The sequence below is a fragment of the Jatropha curcas genome, chromosome 9 (assembly GCF_041381405.1).
Source record: "Jatropha curcas cultivar XTBG-Jc1 chromosome 9, XTBG_Jcur_1.0, whole genome shotgun sequence".
Taxonomy (NCBI): Eukaryota; Viridiplantae; Streptophyta; class Magnoliopsida; order Malpighiales; family Euphorbiaceae; genus Jatropha; species Jatropha curcas.
In genome coordinates this window covers 25,866,671-25,883,346 of record NC_143159.1, presented here as the reverse complement: position 1 = coordinate 25,883,346, position 16,676 = coordinate 25,866,671, and the positions used below count along the sequence as shown (strand labels likewise).

Below are 16,676 nucleotides of genomic sequence, written 5' to 3'. Positions count from 1 at the left end.
TAAGAATACTCTGTAGTAAATTATATATATATATGCTTTTTTTTTTGGTATTATTATTGCCAATAACTGACTCTATCGTATTGTTGCGGTGATATTGGTATTTTTAAAAATTTCTCAATCACACTAATAAAGTATTGATCGGGTGGTGTGCGACCTCAACTCTCGGTAATTATAGTTAGTGATAGGGGTAGAATGAATATTAAGAATTTGAGATTGTTGTTGAATTTCTATTCTAACAGAAGAAGGATCCTTAACCGAGTATTACTTTATATTAATCCAAGTAACGGTTCAATAATTCTTAATGATTATTCCTATCGACTAGTAATTTCAAAACAATCATTAAAATATCATCATAAAATAATGTCTATATGCAAATAATAACTCAAGATCAAATGGATTTGTTTTTTTACGTAATTTTTCAACAAATATTCATAATAGTAGCAAAATAGTAATAACAGCAATAATTAAATAACAGAAGATAGTGAATTTCAAATAATGAATATATTAATAACAATTGATTAACTATACTGTGAAATTTTTAAATAGATTCACTCTATCACGTCAGCTATAAACTCGTTTAACGAAATAAAATCGCTGTAACACTGCTATGTTCCACCATGAGTAATTGCCGCCACCACCGCCTCAATTATTTGCAGCCACCTATTTCTACCACCAGGCCCACCAAAATCAATACCTCTACCATCTAATCTTAATTATTACTAAAATCGCAGTTTCCGCTAATTCTTTAAACAAATGCACATCGTCTCGTCTTTGGCTTTAAAATATACTAGTACTTATTAATTCCATTCATCGTTTCAGCTCATAGTTTCTTTAATAGTTTCCTGGTTCTTAATGCTGTGTTTGGGGGAGGAGGAGGAAGTAAAATAAGTGTATAAATGACACTATTCACTTTTCTTTTAAAATAAAGTGAAAATTAGGCTAAAAAAATGTAAAAATAAATTTATTTTACATAATCCTTAACGTTTTCATCCAAACCAAACATGAGATTTTGAAAATTACAAGTTATTTTCACCATCTATTTTACATTCTTTTTATATTTTACTTCCATCTAACAACCCATAAATTCCAACACTCTAACTGTTCAACTCTAGCGGTGAGATGGTTTTTTCCGCAGACCTATCAGAAGATTTGAAATCATTATCGAGTTCATGCCGAAATTTGTAGTTTATTCTTCTTCAACTCTGTTACTAAAACAATTTAATAAAAAGATTTAAAATTTATTTAAAAAATTAGAAAAAAAAAATAAATTGAGAGTAGTTGAAAATAACTTTTATAAGTTACTGTATAATCTTATTACTACTTTTTAAGCCATATAAGAATTTTAAAATAACTTTAAATATGTAGCTCTACATTATAATAAATAATTTATACGCATTAAACCGCATAATATATGGGAATAGGAATGAAAGCAGCGTGGATTCCTATGAATTTTGAAATACCATACATGCATTTGTCCCTAACCTGTTTAAATACTCATCAAAGTACATGTATCTGAATCAATTTAAATTTTACTATATTTTTTGTCTAATATATTTAAAGCAATCCCTTAAATGAGTAGAGTATCCGCAAATTTAAAACTATCTCATTAACCAAAACCGTTTAATACATGGATACCTAGAGTCTTATACTCTGCATCTTACTTGTATCTAGTACGGTTAGTGATTTCACATTCATATTCATCATAGATCAATTTATAACTATTTTATTCATTAAATAGATTAAAAAGGAATAAATACCCTTCCATCCCTATCCAAGATTGAAACAAACAAGTACCATAAATATATCTATTCTTCCTATTGTAGGTCATTTATGGCACGCGGGAAGGGCTCGTATAACTGCAGCATGATTTGAAAAAGGAATTGATGGTAATTTTAAACCTATTCTTTTCACGACTCCTCGTCCTACTTTTATCCCCACGTGAAAATACTACAATTTTATTTATAAAAACTTATATTATAATGCTTTTTTATATTATTTTATCAGTTTTAAGCTATTTTGATAGCAATTATCAATTGATTTTGGATTAAAAAGTAGGAAGAATTTTTTATAATCAATTAATTTATAATATTATTATTAATATTTTTTATATATTTCATATGGTTGACAAAATCAACTTTAGATTTTTGTAGTACTGTTCTGATGGGCTCACCATACTATTCCTAATTTTCATACAAAATCTGTTGTTACTTGTTAGCAATAATAATTTCACACGAGCCTCAATCTTATACAGCTAGCGTGAGTTTATTATTTTTTTAATTTTTAGATTGAATTCTCTTTTTTTTTGAACTGATTTATATTTGAATTATCAGCGGTTGATTTTCAATCAGTTTTTAAAAGGAAAATTACTATTCTATCCTTGAATTTTGACAAAAATAATAACTTCATCCATATATTTTGATCAAGTTATTTAAACTCCCTGGTTTTGCTTCCGTGTCATTCTGTCTAAAGAGAGCTGATTTCCCGTTAATTTTACATGAAAAGACCAAAAAAACCCGTATTGTGAACCCACAAAAACAACGTGCATACATATTCTTTTTCGCTTCTTCCTTGCTGGTTCAGAAGTAAAGTACAAAACCAATGCTAAATAGGAAAGCTTATCAATTTCAAAGGCAACATTGCAGCCACATAACTAATGAATCAACAGAGTATAGAACTAGAGATTGCAATCCGTCAGTGCTTCTAACAAAACCACCATAATTCATCACAACAATCTGCATCTTCCTTCTACTGCAAATTTTGGATTCTTGAATCAACATTTTCTTGTATGTAAAAAAAGAAAAAGAAAAAAAAAAGGAAAAAAAGCACAGAAAAACAAGAAACCAATTAATAATAGCTGAAAAAAGAGGAGAATGTCTAGTTACAGTTATCTTTGGGGTTCAACTTCAATGCATTTGCGCTATTGCAATTTCCAGACCCACCAAATAGAAACTGAAAACACAACAGAAAAACCACCATGAAACTACTGGCTATTACATAAATTGCCCAAAAGCCATTGCTGAAAAAACAAATGAAAAAGAAATCACTAGAATTAATTGATAAGTAGTTTGTAATTTTCAAAATAATAAATACCGGACCACTACCTTGTCCGCCTCCGATTGTCGCAAAACCAGAGTCCGACGGTGACGCAGATCATATATGGTATCTCGAATATCATTCGCTGTTGGGGCCGCGTACGTCTCCGAAGGGCCATATAAGGCAGTGTCGGCGGGGTCCCTCTCAGGTCTCAGCATCCTTTCCACTGTCACTCACGTCCACTGGAACTCGACGGAAGTAGATCGGGAAGGCATGGCGGCGCTGTAAGAAGGAGAGCCTCGATTGGCGTTGTAAAGGCTTCGACCCGTGAAAGAAAGGCCGATGACGTGATTACCAGCGCCTGAAGGTTTAGTAGCCATCTTTCGCCGACCGTTGAGAGGTCGGAAAATTAACCGGAGGGGATGAGAGGGAGATCGTTGCTTCTGCGACGGGAAGAGAATTTGGGGTTTTTTAAATATGAGTTTTTGTTATTCGTGGGTCCCACGGTATGTTTGTTTTTAGTCTTTTTCATATAAATTAACGGAAATTCAACATTTTTTTAAACGAAAAGACTGTATCCTTAGACAAAAGCAAACGTAAAAATGTTTAACGAAAATGTCCGAAGTTATTAATTTGGACAAACCTCAGAAATGAAATAGTAATTTTTCCTTTTTAAAATCAGAAAACCAAAACAAATTGTAAGCGAGAGAGTGAGAGGAGATAAGAGAAACTTTAGGGATTTTGTTTTAATGAAAGCGGTGCCGTTTTAATTTTTTAACCAAACTCAACTATGATTCCCTCAAACATTTATTTTTTTTTTAATAGTAACCCTAACTTAAATTTTATTTTAAAGTTTAAAAACTAATTAAATTTCATTTTAAAGTGTGATTGTAAAGAAATTTAAATTAAGACTGCAATTATAATAATTCGTATAATTGAGAATATTTATGTATATTAAACTGTTAAAATTAATACTTAAGCTCCAAGGTTTTGGATTTGATTTCTAGGTCTATTCAATAAAATTAATTATTTTGATAGTTATTAGTTATTTTAGTAGTATTTAGCGATTGATTATTAAAATAGTTTTTCATGCAACGCTAAAAGTTAAACGTTATATAAGTTAACTTTTTATAAAATTGTTAGCTTAACATCTAAAAGCTAGTTCAAATGTTGTGTTACCACACTCTATAAAAATACCGTTTGGCGTTTTAGCCGGTCAAAAACTCGTGAACGTATATTTTGGGTTGCAGTATTTAGATTGTATAAGTGAATTGATTTCTTATAAAATCGAACCACCTTTAACATAATTTAATATTTCGGTTTTTTTTAAAAAAAATTATTAACTTTAAGTTCTAAAATATGAAATTAACAAAATTAAATTATATCACCCAAATTAAAATTTAAACTTTTCAAATGAAAATAAGGAAATATCATTCATCTTTCAATTATGAAAACTCCAAATTTGTGTATTATGAGAGGACTTTTTTTTCTTATCAGCAAATTTTCTTTTATTATTAAAATTCAAAAAAAAAAAATTTAATATATCCAAGCATGTAACACCCCCAGATAGTTTTGTGTGGCCTGGCCATTTCCATTTTTGTTTTGCAATTTGCAATTCAAATCAGAAAAAAAAATGAATGGGTAAAAATTAGCGAATTTCATGGGAGTAAATAGGCGATCATTCGAATATTTCATAACAGAAACCAAACAAAGAGAAAGAAAGAGACGATCAAAACAATATTTGGATCTGATTATTCCATTATCCATACCTCGATCAAACAATGGGGGAATCACCAGAAATTGAGAAGCGTCAACGTGGAAAATGACAAACACTCTTCTTCTTCTTCTTCTTCCTCTTCCTCTTCAGATTCTGAGTTCTGAGATTGATGCCCACGCTAAAATGCATTCTGCTCGCAAGAACCGCCTCTTCGGCCGCCAGAAGCCTCTCCATTTGGTCCTTGGAGGCGGGAAATGTAATATATTATATACCTTATATAATAATACTTTAAAAAGGCTTTTAAACGATGATTACTATTCTATGGAATGGTGATTCATGTTTGAATTCGGAATATTGTTCTATTCTCTGCTTATCCCATGTTGTTTCGTGAACCAAACAAGACCTAAAATTTTGTACGTGTATGGTTTTTCCTGTTTCAGATGCTGATGTAATGCTGTGGAGAACAAGCAAGCTTCAGCCTCTGTATTTTCTGCAGCCACCGTATATGGCTTCTGTTTGAGTGTGTGGGTTACCATTTGCTACTTTTATTTGCCATTCTCTCATTCTCGCTTTTGCACTGCTCTTTCTTTGGTCAATTTAGCCTCCTTCGCCAATATGTGAGTAATGTATTTTCATCAAACACCTGACCTACAATCATTTTCTGCTTTCTGCTTAATAACAACATATTTCTTGTTTTATGAGACAGGTCACCTCCAGAATTCCCCAAAATTACTGTGCCAGAAGAACTGTTTGTTACTATTCTTCTTGGGCTCAGAAGTGAACTTAACATGGCAATTACAACCCTTAGAAATATAGCATCTGGAAAGGATTTGAAGAAATTTTTATCGGTATAATGACCTTTACGTTCCCTCCCCCTAATCATTTTATTAATATACTTTAATTATGTGAAAAAAAAAATGTTTTAAAAGTATAATTCCAGAACCAATGAGCTTGAGTTATGTGGCACTGGAGTTATCTTTAAGATTATAAGCTTGTGAGTTCATATCATAGACTTCAATTAACCAAAAGAGAATAGTTTCAAAGAATACATGAATAAGTTTCATTAACAATAAGAAGTTGGTATCTCCAATGTGTTTTTTTTCGCAAAAAAAAGTACTAATTTGGGACTTGCTACAGCCATTGTTCCTTTTTGTAACTGTGACTCTGACTAACATGGGATTTGTTTTTCCTTACATTTTCAGGTGATTGGTGTGTTGTGGATCATATCTATTGTTGGAAACTGGTTCAGTTTTTGACCCTCTTTTACTTGGGTCAGTTCTTTTATTGATTTATTTCTAATGCCTTCTTGTTTATGCTAAATCCATGCAAAATTAGGTCCTTCAGATTCTTTTCCTAATTATATTCTTGTTTTGCATGATACCAGGAGTAAGGATGAATATCTTCCTAAAATTGAATCACTAAATCTCATTCCTATAGAACAATCTAGTTTAGCACGTTCAAAGTTGAGGCCTTTCTTAATATAGGGATTAAAACTCATTGAATCTTAGCCTGCAAAAGCAACATTATCAGTCTTGGATAAGAGAGTCGTTTGTTATCATCTGATCTAATATTTAGTTAGTTATCTTGGCAAATTTTTCCAGAAATCAACTGGGATATTTCTCTTTTTCCTCCATAATGAAAGAAAAGGAACTGTTAATTGATTATACTTGAACACTAATATCCACTGTCATTCTAATCAAACTCTGACAAGAAATCTCCATCTGATATAATTTAGCATGAATTGTGCAGTGTTTGTGATGCTGTTGACACTGCCAATGCTATATGAGAAGCATGAAGATGATGTTGATACATATGCGGAGAAGGCATGGATTGAAATAAAAAGCAGTATGCTGTGTTGGATGAAAAGTTTATCCAAAAACTTCCAATACTGACTCAGAAAGATCACAAGCATTAATAAGAAGAACAAGTTGAAGCACAATTAGATTAGTAGATCTCTATCCGTTTTACAATCTGTAAGAGATCAATTTAGATATTCATGGAAGAGTAATTTGCAAAGACTAGTACCATCCCACTATCATCTATGTAAGAAGCAGATGTTAATGCCTACTAAGAGTAATTTAAGAAGATGCACTGTTTCTTCTTCCTGGATTTGTGCAGACAAGATTTTTTAAAAAAAATTGGGATTAAGGTCCTCTAATGTTTGTGCAATCTCAAGTCTCAGCTATTGAATTCAAAATGAATGGTTGAGATTTCTATATTTAATAAATACCAGCCACTTCACAAAAATAAAAATCTTTCCAATAAATTCTCTACCATTCACTGTTAAATCAAGGGTTGAGATTGCACAAATATGGTATATCAGATTTCCATAAACATAAGAGGAGCCACTTAGACTAGAAATCATAGGAGCTAAATTACGAAACCTTTGCAGCAATCATCACAGCTCCTCATCGTCATATGCTGATCGCAGCTACTTAGACTACCAGTAACTAGTACATTAGAAAAATTCCTTAGTCACAAAAAAATTTAGAAAACCAGAAAGGGAGAGAGTGAGAGAAGGGGATAAAAAAAAAACTAGTCAAGGTTAAAAAGGGAGTGCTCTATACTTTTGATTCTTTGGATTGAGCAGGTAAGAAGGGTTCCCACCATCCAAATTCATACTTTTTATATGGTGCTACCCATTTTTCTGGCTTCTCAAACTCTAGAGTGGTAGGATTGGAAGCTAATGCTTCTTCCAAGGTGTCAGCTTCGTAGCTATCAGATAAAACCCGGTCCAATCTTAATTTCATAAACCTGTCAGGCAACACAATGACGAGGAAAAGATTTAAGGCGCAAGAAAAACAATATATATATAAATGCACACATCTAGATTTTTGTTCATGGTGCAATGTACATAACTTTGAGCACATTTGATATTTGATATAGCAAACTTCTCAATGCAAATCTCAAAGGTTGAGAGGGAGAAGAAAAGAAAAGCACACAATTCCCTGGTGTCTCAATTGATTGTAAGAAAAGGGCTCTCAGGTTTAAGACTACAGGAGGCAAGGCATGCTTGCTCAAACTAGACCCATAAGCATAAGTGATTCAACAGCTTATTTTACAAGCATTACCACTTGACTGATGTTGCTACTTTACTAGCAGAATAAAATGACCACAACATAGATCATTCAAATTTAATGAAAACACAAAAATGAGTCATTATCTCCAAATTGTTTGTGAAAATATTACTTGAAGTCTTAGGTAACAAAAACAACACCAAGAAATTTTGGTAGGCTTAGGCATTCTAGAATTCTGAACAAGCTCATAATTTGACATAATGGACAGGTCACAGGTTATAGTTATGCCAAAGTTGAACAAGCTCGAATCTAATTTCTGCAGTTTGACAGAATGTCAAGTGCCAGTTATGCTCCAAGAAGTCCTAGCAACTAGCAAGCATTTTCAAATTTCCACCAGTTTTGATTAAAAACGTCATATTTTGTAGTTGAGAATAGACATCAAATGCAAAAGAAAAGCAAACAAGAAATTGCAATCAGAAAAGTTGTCAGTATTGTTCTTACGTGATCCATGGACCATTAGTGGAGACTAGAGCAACAGCAGGTCTCTTCAACCTATTGGTAATGTTAGGGAATTTATCAAGGAACTTAGGCTCAATCACAAGCCAGAAGTCCTGCTCTTTGTTTCGCTCTCCATAATAACGAAGACGCTCAAACATGAGTTCCTGAAAGTGTTCCTCTTCATCCAGCATGAATTTTGCATTTGCAACAACGAAATAATACTTGTTGGGTTGTTTCTGCATTATAAAACGAGTAAGTGAAATTGGACAGCTTCAGGTGAAGGTGTATATTCTTAGAGGAATCATAATTAAGACCTTGATAAACCAAGGACTCATTCGGTTCACGGAACAAGTAGAAAAAAGGAATAGAATAGCAATTCCATAGAATGGAATAACTTTCTTCACTCTTTTATAACATCAGTGCTGCATAGATTTTGAAAACATTAATTACAAATGGAAAATTATTACACATTTATAACTTGAATTAGAACTTGAAAGTATAAAATTATGATTCCATGGAATAATTGTTCAACAGCAAATTTGAGACAAAGCTAAAAACAATTACTCTACTCCCATCCTATTACATACCATAAACCAAACAAGGCCTAGATAGGAATTCACAAGAAATAGATTGTCTTTTATGTGAAACGCAAAGAAACGCAAAGAAAGAAGAAAACCTTGTCAGGAGGATTAGGGGAAGAGGAACCGAGCTCATTAGACTCGACAGCAGCAACAGCAGTCTTAAAAGAGGAAATGGGTCTGGTGGTGGAGATGAAGAGATGCGAAGGTGGTTGGGATCCATTGAACCCAAATTGTGTGGTTGTGGTTGGATTTTGAGCCAATAAGGCTTTGCCATAGCTGCAATTCGTGGAAAGCTTGGCCATGGTGGCTGCTGCTGAAGAACCCACTGCAAGACTTAACATTTTCTTCTTTCTTCTGATTCTTCTAAAGAGAAGAGTTTATCTTTTTGTTCTTCTGCTACAAGCAGAGCAGAGACAATCTAAAGATAGATTGCAGAAGCAGTTGATAACCTTATCTAGTTTATCTGTACACCCGCTGTGTATTTATAATTTTAATAATTATTTTATTTATTAGGAGAAAACTGCATTTTAAGCAGTGCAATGTTTGACAAAACCAGTGGAAAGGAAAAAAATTACAGTCACAATAAAAAAAAAAAAGAAAAAGATTTTATTAATTTTTTAAATCGGACCGGACTATCAGATCAATTAAATTATGTAGTGGATGTAGTGGCAGTTGATCCGGTTTAATCTGATAAAAACATAAGTTGTAGCTAGAGATGTAATAAATTCATTCATTAAACAAAACGAATGTATGTAACTGCATGTGAGGCATCTTTTTTTTTTTTTTTTTTTTTTTTTGGTAAATTTTCAATGAGTTTTGGTTTAACAATATTGAACTTAATGCGAATTTTTTAGCTTTTTTATTTTTTTTTGTAATTATAGATTTATAATTATATTTTTATTTCGAAATTCCATTAAGGATTCTAAGAATTAAAGGTAAAGTATAATATATTTTTTATTGGTTATTGAAACAAAAGGATAAAAATATAATTTAATCCAATATCAATAATAATTATACCAATTGAGTAAATTAATATTAAGTAAGTAAGTATATATATCTCGAAACAAAAAGATCAAAATTAATCATAATTAATAAGAAATGTTTGATTTTTAAATCTATAATTTTTAAAATTCCCATTTTAGAAATAAGCAATTCAGATCCTTCGTAGCAAATCATGAGAGAAGATAATATCTGTCTTATCCTGCACAACTCGCAGTGATAGTCAGATCCTTCGATTCGATGACAAATTGCAATTCCGTTCTGAATCAATCCTGAAACTCAGAAACATATATAGATACACTCGGATTCTGTATATCATTAGTGCAGGATTTGAAAATATTAAAATTGAGGTATACAATCAATTATTTGAAATAGACAAAATAAGAACCCATTGGCCATTACCAGAAGAAGAAGAAGAAGAAGAAGCACTACAGCAGCGCTGGAAGTAGTGGTCGAGGTTCAGCCGCAGCTCACCTGAAATTATACTGCAACATGTAGAAAAATATTAAAAAATACATAAATTCAATGGGGAAGCTTCAATTTTATTGGTAATAGCTGCAAAAGATCCAAGCAAAGAATTTATTTTTAATTAGTAATTATAAATTTTTTAAATAATAATTATCTAGTTATTATTATTTTTAAAACATCCGATCAGATCAAAATTTCTTTAAAGTGATAATTATCTCTAGATATATATTGATTAATTATTATTATAAAAACATTTAAAATAATTATCCAATCAAAAATTTCAAAAAATAAGCTAGAAAACTCAAAATTTTGTGAAAAAAAAAGAAATAGAAATTCTGGATAGAGAGAGTGTCAAGTCAGATTTGTAAGAATTTTATTTGGTTCAGGATTTTATATATATATATATATATATATATATATACACACCGAATACATCATTTTATCCCTCAATTTTAATCATTTTAAAGATTAAAACGAATTTGTAACGCTCTTCACTTTTTGTTATAAACTCACATCTCTTTACATTACAAATAACAATTTCTAAGGCAGTTAATACAATATTTTCAATAATAATTTTCATATATTTTTAATTATCTAATAAATATTTAGTCGATTTAATTTTATAAATTAAGGTGTTTAATAGGTTAAATAAATTATTTAATAAATTTAATTATATATTGAAAAATAGACTTTTTCTATGAAAAATAAATTGATGAAATTTAGTGCATTGAGCCTAAAAATATATGATATTAATGTATGACAATCATATAAAAATTCCTTTTAAATATTGCCTACAAAACTTAAATCGAATACAGAAATTTACGATATTTTAACATATGACCACATATGATAGTAAATTGTTTATATTCATTCGGTCTTTCGACCAATTGAAAAAAAAAAAAAAAAAAAAACACTTGTGATCTAATTAGTTTTTTTACTTTCGTAAAGAGTGAAAAGTTTCGAATTCGAATTCTCTCGACAATAAGTGTTTTTACCAATTTGGATTGTGTAAAAACTCATCATTTCAGGTTTCCATAGAAGCTCATTTCTCTAATTTAAATAAATATAAATTCACAAAACATGTATTTTTTATTAGTATGGAACTTGTAATTATTTTGGATACGATGAAATGTCGATTGAACTACTTATTCTTGATATCTATAAATATAACCTTATATTTTTCATAACCCTTTTCCCCGTTATATTTTTCATAACCCTTTTCCCCGTTTTCACGCTTCCGCATTTCCATTTCCGTGCAACACAGGCTATAAAATGCATCATCCATACAAATAAAACTAAAAACAAAAATGAAGACTAAAAAAAGGACAAACGAAAAATTTGTCATTTGGCCAAGCAAATATGTAAGAATATTAAAGCAGATACCATTATCATTTAACAAAAAAAACTAAAACAAATGAGAGATTTTGTAGAATCAAAAGAGGATAATTCGCAGTCATTTGAAAATGATAAATCCCGGCTTGTATTTTTTTTTTTTTTTTTTTTTTTGTCAGTTTGCACACGATTATTTCAAGTTTGCCTAAATACTTCGTCTCACATCTCTCTTCTTCAATTCTTACGTGGTTTTTATCCAGTTTGCACATGTATAAATTGATGGTGAAGAAAAAAGGAACAATCTAACAAAATTACACAATCTAACCAAACCCAGTACAAATCTAGACAACCAACTAGAGGACATCTTACTCTCATATTTCACTGTTATGTATTACAAAGCAAAAACAGAATCAAATCATACACATCATTTCAGAACAACTGCTGCATTTCTCAGTGCCAGATACCTTTGCACATACTCATTTGGAAGCGATCTTACAAGCTTGAAGACATCGGCGCTCGCATAACTGAGTTTGGTCCTTGGATCTAAGTAAGGTGCCTGCAAAATAGCAATATAATGACAATATGCAGGAACAAATATAATTTAGACTAAATAAACAAATCGGTTACATGAAGTACAAGGCAGCAGCTGAAATTAAATGCATTGAGCTCAATCTGAAGATATTTAACCACAACTCAAGCAACACAAGCCTTCCAACATAAGATGAGAAGTGAAATGATGATTCTAGGATATCCTAAGAGTTTCTGCTGTATTCTTCAAATATTTTGGAAAGTTAGACTTAGTAATAAAGATCTAAGTTCTTTGCCCTATCCCTATTAGTTTCTTGTTCCCAACTGTTTAATGCTCAACATGTATACACCAGTTGTTGAACCTCAATGAAATATCCTTGATGTCAAAACTGTCATTGTCAATTAAGTCGTAAAGAAATTATGTTAAAATATTAGAACAATAACATTAATCAACAAGACAATACTAAACTAATAGACCACACCATAAAACAGAAATTGCCATTGAAACACCAGTATACAGCAATACTACTTCCTCTAGCCTGAAAAGCAGATTAGGACATGGTTTTTCTTCTGTGATAGAAGGTTTATAAAATCAACAGACCAATACACTACTAATGGACAACCATAACCTAAAAAGTTGGTAGTGAAAGAATGAGAGTTATTCCTCTAGTCTTTAGAACTGGATTAGCAGCGCAATTTGAACTCACTTGTGAGACCTGTTAGTGATTCACTAAGCTTTCATCAGCGGCGGATTTCATTTGACCCATAGAAAGTGTCAAAACCAGTGAAAAATCACAGATTTGGTGTATCATTCATGGGTAAGCGGTGAGCCATAAATAATACCTGAATAAATCTGACTTGAAATGCAGCTTCTCAATAAACAAACACATACCTCATATCCAGTTATATCACAGATTCTCTTGCATGGATGCATTGAGGGTGGAGACTCAATATTAACATCTGCAACGTACATACACAAATAAAAATTAATTTAAAGCAGAATTGAGTTAATACCTAGTACCAAGAAAACTATCAAATGCTAAAATGTAAAGCATTTATCATTATCGGGTTGTGCTAAGATTACATGGAAAAATTAAATTAACAGAATTTAAAATGAGTCAAGTTGGTTGTGCTAAGTTTACAATTGGGTTCATCGGGAGGATAGTTTTGGAAATTCTCAGCCTGAAGAATTTGTTTCAGATGTTTCCAATGGCGACCTCTTGCTTGACCTTTTGGATACTTCTCATACATTTGAATCCTCTTGAAGCTCAAATGCGTGGGCAACACTAGCTCTGCCTTAATAACCTCTGGTTCCATCTTCTCTTGGTTGACGCTACCCATAGCATAAAAATAAAGAACCCACCCATTAATTCAACCAAGAAAATTTAATCAAATCTAAATTAAAATAAAAAACCTAATTGAAGTTTTCTTTTATCAAATTTGTGCAGAAAGAATTAAAAGATAGAATACCACGAAATGTACTTGATGAAATTCAAAATTCAAACCCATAAATCATTGAAATAACAGAGGAGGACGAGAAGAACAAGGAAGAGGAACAGAATTGGGTAACTTGGAAATGTTGGAGGTTTAAGTTTCAAGCAGTTCAAACAAAACCCTAGTTATGCATGGTAATTAACTTAATGAAAACTTACCTTGTGCGTTCAAGTTAGTCACAAATTCGATAAACGCAGAAAAACCCCAAATCCTCTACGAAATCCTAGAAACTGAAAACCTAAATTAATTCTTACAACTACTAAAAAATAAAAGAAATAAAAATCATAAACAACAAGAAAGAAGAGGTTGCCTAACTTACCGGTTAAAAAAAATTCGCCGAAGATGAATGTGACAGCGGGCAGCAGAGTCGTTGCCCAGAAGATGAGGTGCTCCGGTCGTGTCAAACAGAGAACCGACCAATGATGTTGTTTGCGGGTGCGCGCGAGAGAGAATTTTTACTGTCCTTTTGAAACGACATCGAGTTGTTAATTACAAACATTTCGAAGGAAAAAATTACATTTTCGTGCATATATTTTGAATTAATTACTTTATCCTTATATTTAAAAAAAAATATTATTATTTAATTTCTGATATTTGATCAAATTAATTAACTTGTCCCTGCTATTTATTAAAATTATCTGACAGTTCCAAAGGTTTGGGACCGTATACCTATTTAGTCGTTCTTTTAAAAAAGTGCTTCTTTTTCCATTAAATTTCATTGAAAAAGACAATAGTACCCCTATTGTATCTTTTTCTAATTAAGTCATTGTCTCTTCATTTCTATCCTCGCATACACTTTCCGTCTCTCTCTCTCTCTATAAATTTCATTTAAAAAAATCACAAAAAATTTACTTATTCTATTAATTTAGTTAAAATTTAAAAATAAAATTAAAAGAAAATTTTAAGGAGTAAAATTGAAACAACCCGAATTTTTATTTTCAAAGATTTTTCAATTAAATTTAATGTACCGACAGCCTGAAAATTAATATTAATATTTTAGTGCAACTATCATGAGAAACCGAACCAAAAACCGATTGAAAAAGCCATAAACCAATTAAAAATCAAAGATTTGGGCCGAACCGAACTGAATCGAACCGGTTCGACCCAAACCATCTAGAATTTTCTTTTCTTTCTATTTCTAGCGCACCTCACTACCCTTCCCCATTTTCTTCCTGCGCTTCCCGATCTCCGGCGACACCATCTCCGCCACCTTCTCCTCCTTTTCCTTCTTCTTCTTCTTCTTCTTTTCCTTTTCTTTCTTTCTTTCTTTGCTTCCCCTTTCTTCTTCCCTGCACCTGCATTCGCACCACTGTCCAGCAGCTCCAGTCGAGCGCCACTGCCGTTCTCACTGCCGCTCGTCACCGGAGCAGCTCTGTTGCTCGTTCCGCCTTGTCCTAGCTCACGCAGCGCCACAGATCGCGCAGTCAGGCCCTCTGTCAGGTCTGGCGCGCCCATAGCAGCAGCTCCAGCTGCACGTCTCGCTGCCAGCCGCCTCTCTCCGCCTCTCTCCGCCTCTCTCCGCCACTGCCAGTCAAGTTCGATCACCGGCAGTCACTGCTTCTTTACCCGACTCGCGTAAGAAATTTCGATCTAGCATAATTAATTAACGTTAATAGTGTTAATGTTATTTAGTTAATTGTGTTAGTTAATGTTGTTAGTAGTTAATTAATTAACATTAATTGTGTTAATGTCAATGTTATTTAGATATGAAATAATAGTTAATTAAATTAATTAAGTTAATATTAGTTAATTAAACTAAATTAAATTAACTAATACTAGGTAATGAAATCAATTTTATTATTTGTAATTAATTAATCTAGCTAAGTTAATGGTAGTAATGTTAGTTAATTAAATTAACCTTATTATTTGTGGTTAATTAATGTAGTTAATTTAATTTGGTAAATGTGAGTAGTTAATAGCTTTATAATTTTATTGTTAATTTAATTAAGATATAATGTTATTGTAATGTATAAATTGGATTGTGTGGTGATGTTGAGATTAAGGAGGATGGGAAAATGTTGTTTGATTAATTGCCCGACGGATGGGCCGTATGGATTGAATATTTGTGAAACTGTTGATATTTTAACAGGTAGATAGTCCAATTTTTAGGGGAGATGTTGCCGAAATTTCGGTAGAAAATAAAATAAATTTTGATAGAAAATAAAATAAATTTTAATAGAAAATAAAATAAGAAATAAAATATAATTCAAACGAAAACAAATAAAATAGAGCTAGATAGAAAGATAAAATTTTAGTACAGAAAAGAAATTAGATATCGAGATTAAATTACGTAGAAAAATTTAGAATATAAAATAAAATTCTTAGAAGGGTAAGGAGATATTTTGTCTGATATAATTATTTCTTTTTGTGTCATTCTTACTTTGCTTAGATCGCCCAGGTCCATCTAGTGCTCCTCCAGGACAGAATCAAAGCTAGGACTTCGCTCTCCCTCACTGTGAGTAATAATAAATAATGCATATCAACATTGCATTTGCATAGTAATTATTTCCTAAATATATATTATGTCACTGTTACTATATAATTATATTTATGATTGTACATTTGGATGTATTTGGTGTATTACTTTGAAAGCATTGTTTGATTACTTGTGCTGTGCTATACGTTGCCTTGTTTGTGTGGAATTGGGATGAAGTGGACCACCAGGGGTTTGTGAGGACGGTCTGTGATATGGATCCGGTTATGATATAATACTTGACCGTTGGCCGGGAAAATGGGAAATCGGCGCCCCCTTGTGCACCTGATGATTTAGATTATATGGAGATTCACAGGATGGCTTCTTGTTGTTGCGCACCTGACAATCTAGATTTGATTGTAGCTCGCAGGGTGGCCTCCTGTTGTGAGCACTTGACGATCTAGATTGGATGGAGACCACCGAGTTGCCTCCTGTTGATATGGAAAAGAAAAGAGAGAATGGAAAAACAATGAGAGGACTGGTCAGTAAGGCTTAGACCAGTTGGCCGTATGAGGGATCGGCTCCTTGGTGCACAT

At 32.1% G+C, this 16,676-nt stretch overlaps 2 protein-coding genes, 1 long non-coding RNA gene and 1 pseudogene across 7 annotated transcripts; 1 reads left to right on the top strand and 3 right to left on the bottom strand.

Annotated features, from left to right (window-relative positions):
• Positions 1–2,608: 2,608 nt before the first annotated feature.
• Positions 2,609–3,545, bottom strand: LOC149493912 (uncharacterized). Its single transcript, XR_016322676.1, has 3 exons — positions 3,102–3,545; positions 2,883–2,949; positions 2,609–2,748 (listed from the first exon to the last, which is right to left on the bottom strand). It is a non-coding gene; the product is annotated as an uncharacterized LOC149493912 (long non-coding RNA).
• Positions 3,546–4,693: 1,148 nt separating this feature from the next.
• Positions 4,694–6,919, top strand: LOC149493911 (reticulon-like protein B5; annotated as a pseudogene). Its single transcript, XR_016322692.1, has 6 exons — positions 4,694–4,699; positions 4,831–5,006; positions 5,191–5,367; positions 5,457–5,598; positions 5,953–6,021; positions 6,500–6,919. The product of XR_016322692.1 is annotated as a reticulon-like protein B5 (transcript).
• Positions 6,920–7,005: 86 nt separating this feature from the next.
• Positions 7,006–9,315, bottom strand: EMB3143 (YCF54). 2 transcript variants are annotated; one of them, XM_089726490.1, is made up of 4 exons: positions 8,942–9,315; positions 8,269–8,501; positions 7,318–7,504; positions 7,006–7,200 (listed from the first exon to the last, which is right to left on the bottom strand). In XM_089726490.1, the coding sequence occupies exons 1-4, from the start codon at positions 9,185–9,187 to the stop codon at positions 7,186–7,188; spliced, it is 681 nt and encodes a 226-aa protein (XP_089582616.1). In that variant the 5' UTR covers positions 9,188–9,315; the 3' UTR covers positions 7,006–7,185. The 2 variants fall into 2 exon arrangements, with proteins under 2 accessions (XP_089582616.1, XP_089582617.1); XM_089726491.1 differs by having other exon boundaries at positions 7,006–7,504.
• A 2,606-nt stretch (positions 9,316–11,921) lies between these two features.
• LOC105638501 (protein EIN6 ENHANCER) lies at positions 11,922–14,145 on the bottom strand. 3 transcript variants are annotated; one of them, XM_012222313.4, is made up of 5 exons: positions 13,987–14,145; positions 13,826–13,897; positions 13,316–13,506; positions 13,066–13,133; positions 11,922–12,201 (listed from the first exon to the last, which is right to left on the bottom strand). In XM_012222313.4, the coding sequence occupies exons 3-5, from the start codon at positions 13,488–13,490 to the stop codon at positions 12,070–12,072; spliced, it is 375 nt and encodes a 124-aa protein (XP_012077703.1). In that variant the 5' UTR covers positions 13,491–13,506; positions 13,826–13,897; positions 13,987–14,145; the 3' UTR covers positions 11,922–12,069. The 3 variants fall into 3 exon arrangements, with proteins under 3 accessions (XP_012077703.1, XP_012077713.1, XP_012077721.1); XM_012222323.4 differs by having other exon boundaries at positions 13,826–13,890; XM_012222331.4 differs by lacking the exon at positions 13,826–13,897.
• Between the last annotated feature and the right edge of the window lie 2,531 nt (positions 14,146–16,676).

Excerpts from the sequence above, each read along its gene's own strand:
- EMB3143 (XM_089726490.1), bottom strand. The coding sequence starts at position 9,187 with ATGTTAAGTCTTGCAGTGGGTTCTTCAGCAGCAGCCACCATGGCCAAG. Across the intron at positions 8,502-8,941 it reads CCCCTAATCCTCCTGACAAG|AAACAACCCAACAAGTATTA; the intron begins GTTTTCTTCTTT and ends TTTATAATGCAG. Across the intron at positions 7,505-8,268 it reads ACTAATGGTCCATGGATCAC|GTTTATGAAATTAAGATTGG; the intron begins GTAAGAACAATA and ends GTTGCCTGACAG.
- LOC105638501 (XM_012222313.4), bottom strand. The coding sequence starts at position 13,490 with ATGGAACCAGAGGTTATTAAGGCAGAGCTAGTGTTGCCCACGCATTTG. Across the intron at positions 13,134-13,315 it reads TCCTCCCGATGAACCCAATT|ATGTTAATATTGAGTCTCCA; the intron begins GTAAACTTAGCA and ends TGTACGTTGCAG. Across the intron at positions 12,202-13,065 it reads GTGATATAACTGGATATGAG|GCACCTTACTTAGATCCAAG; the intron begins GTATGTGTTTGT and ends GCTATTTTGCAG.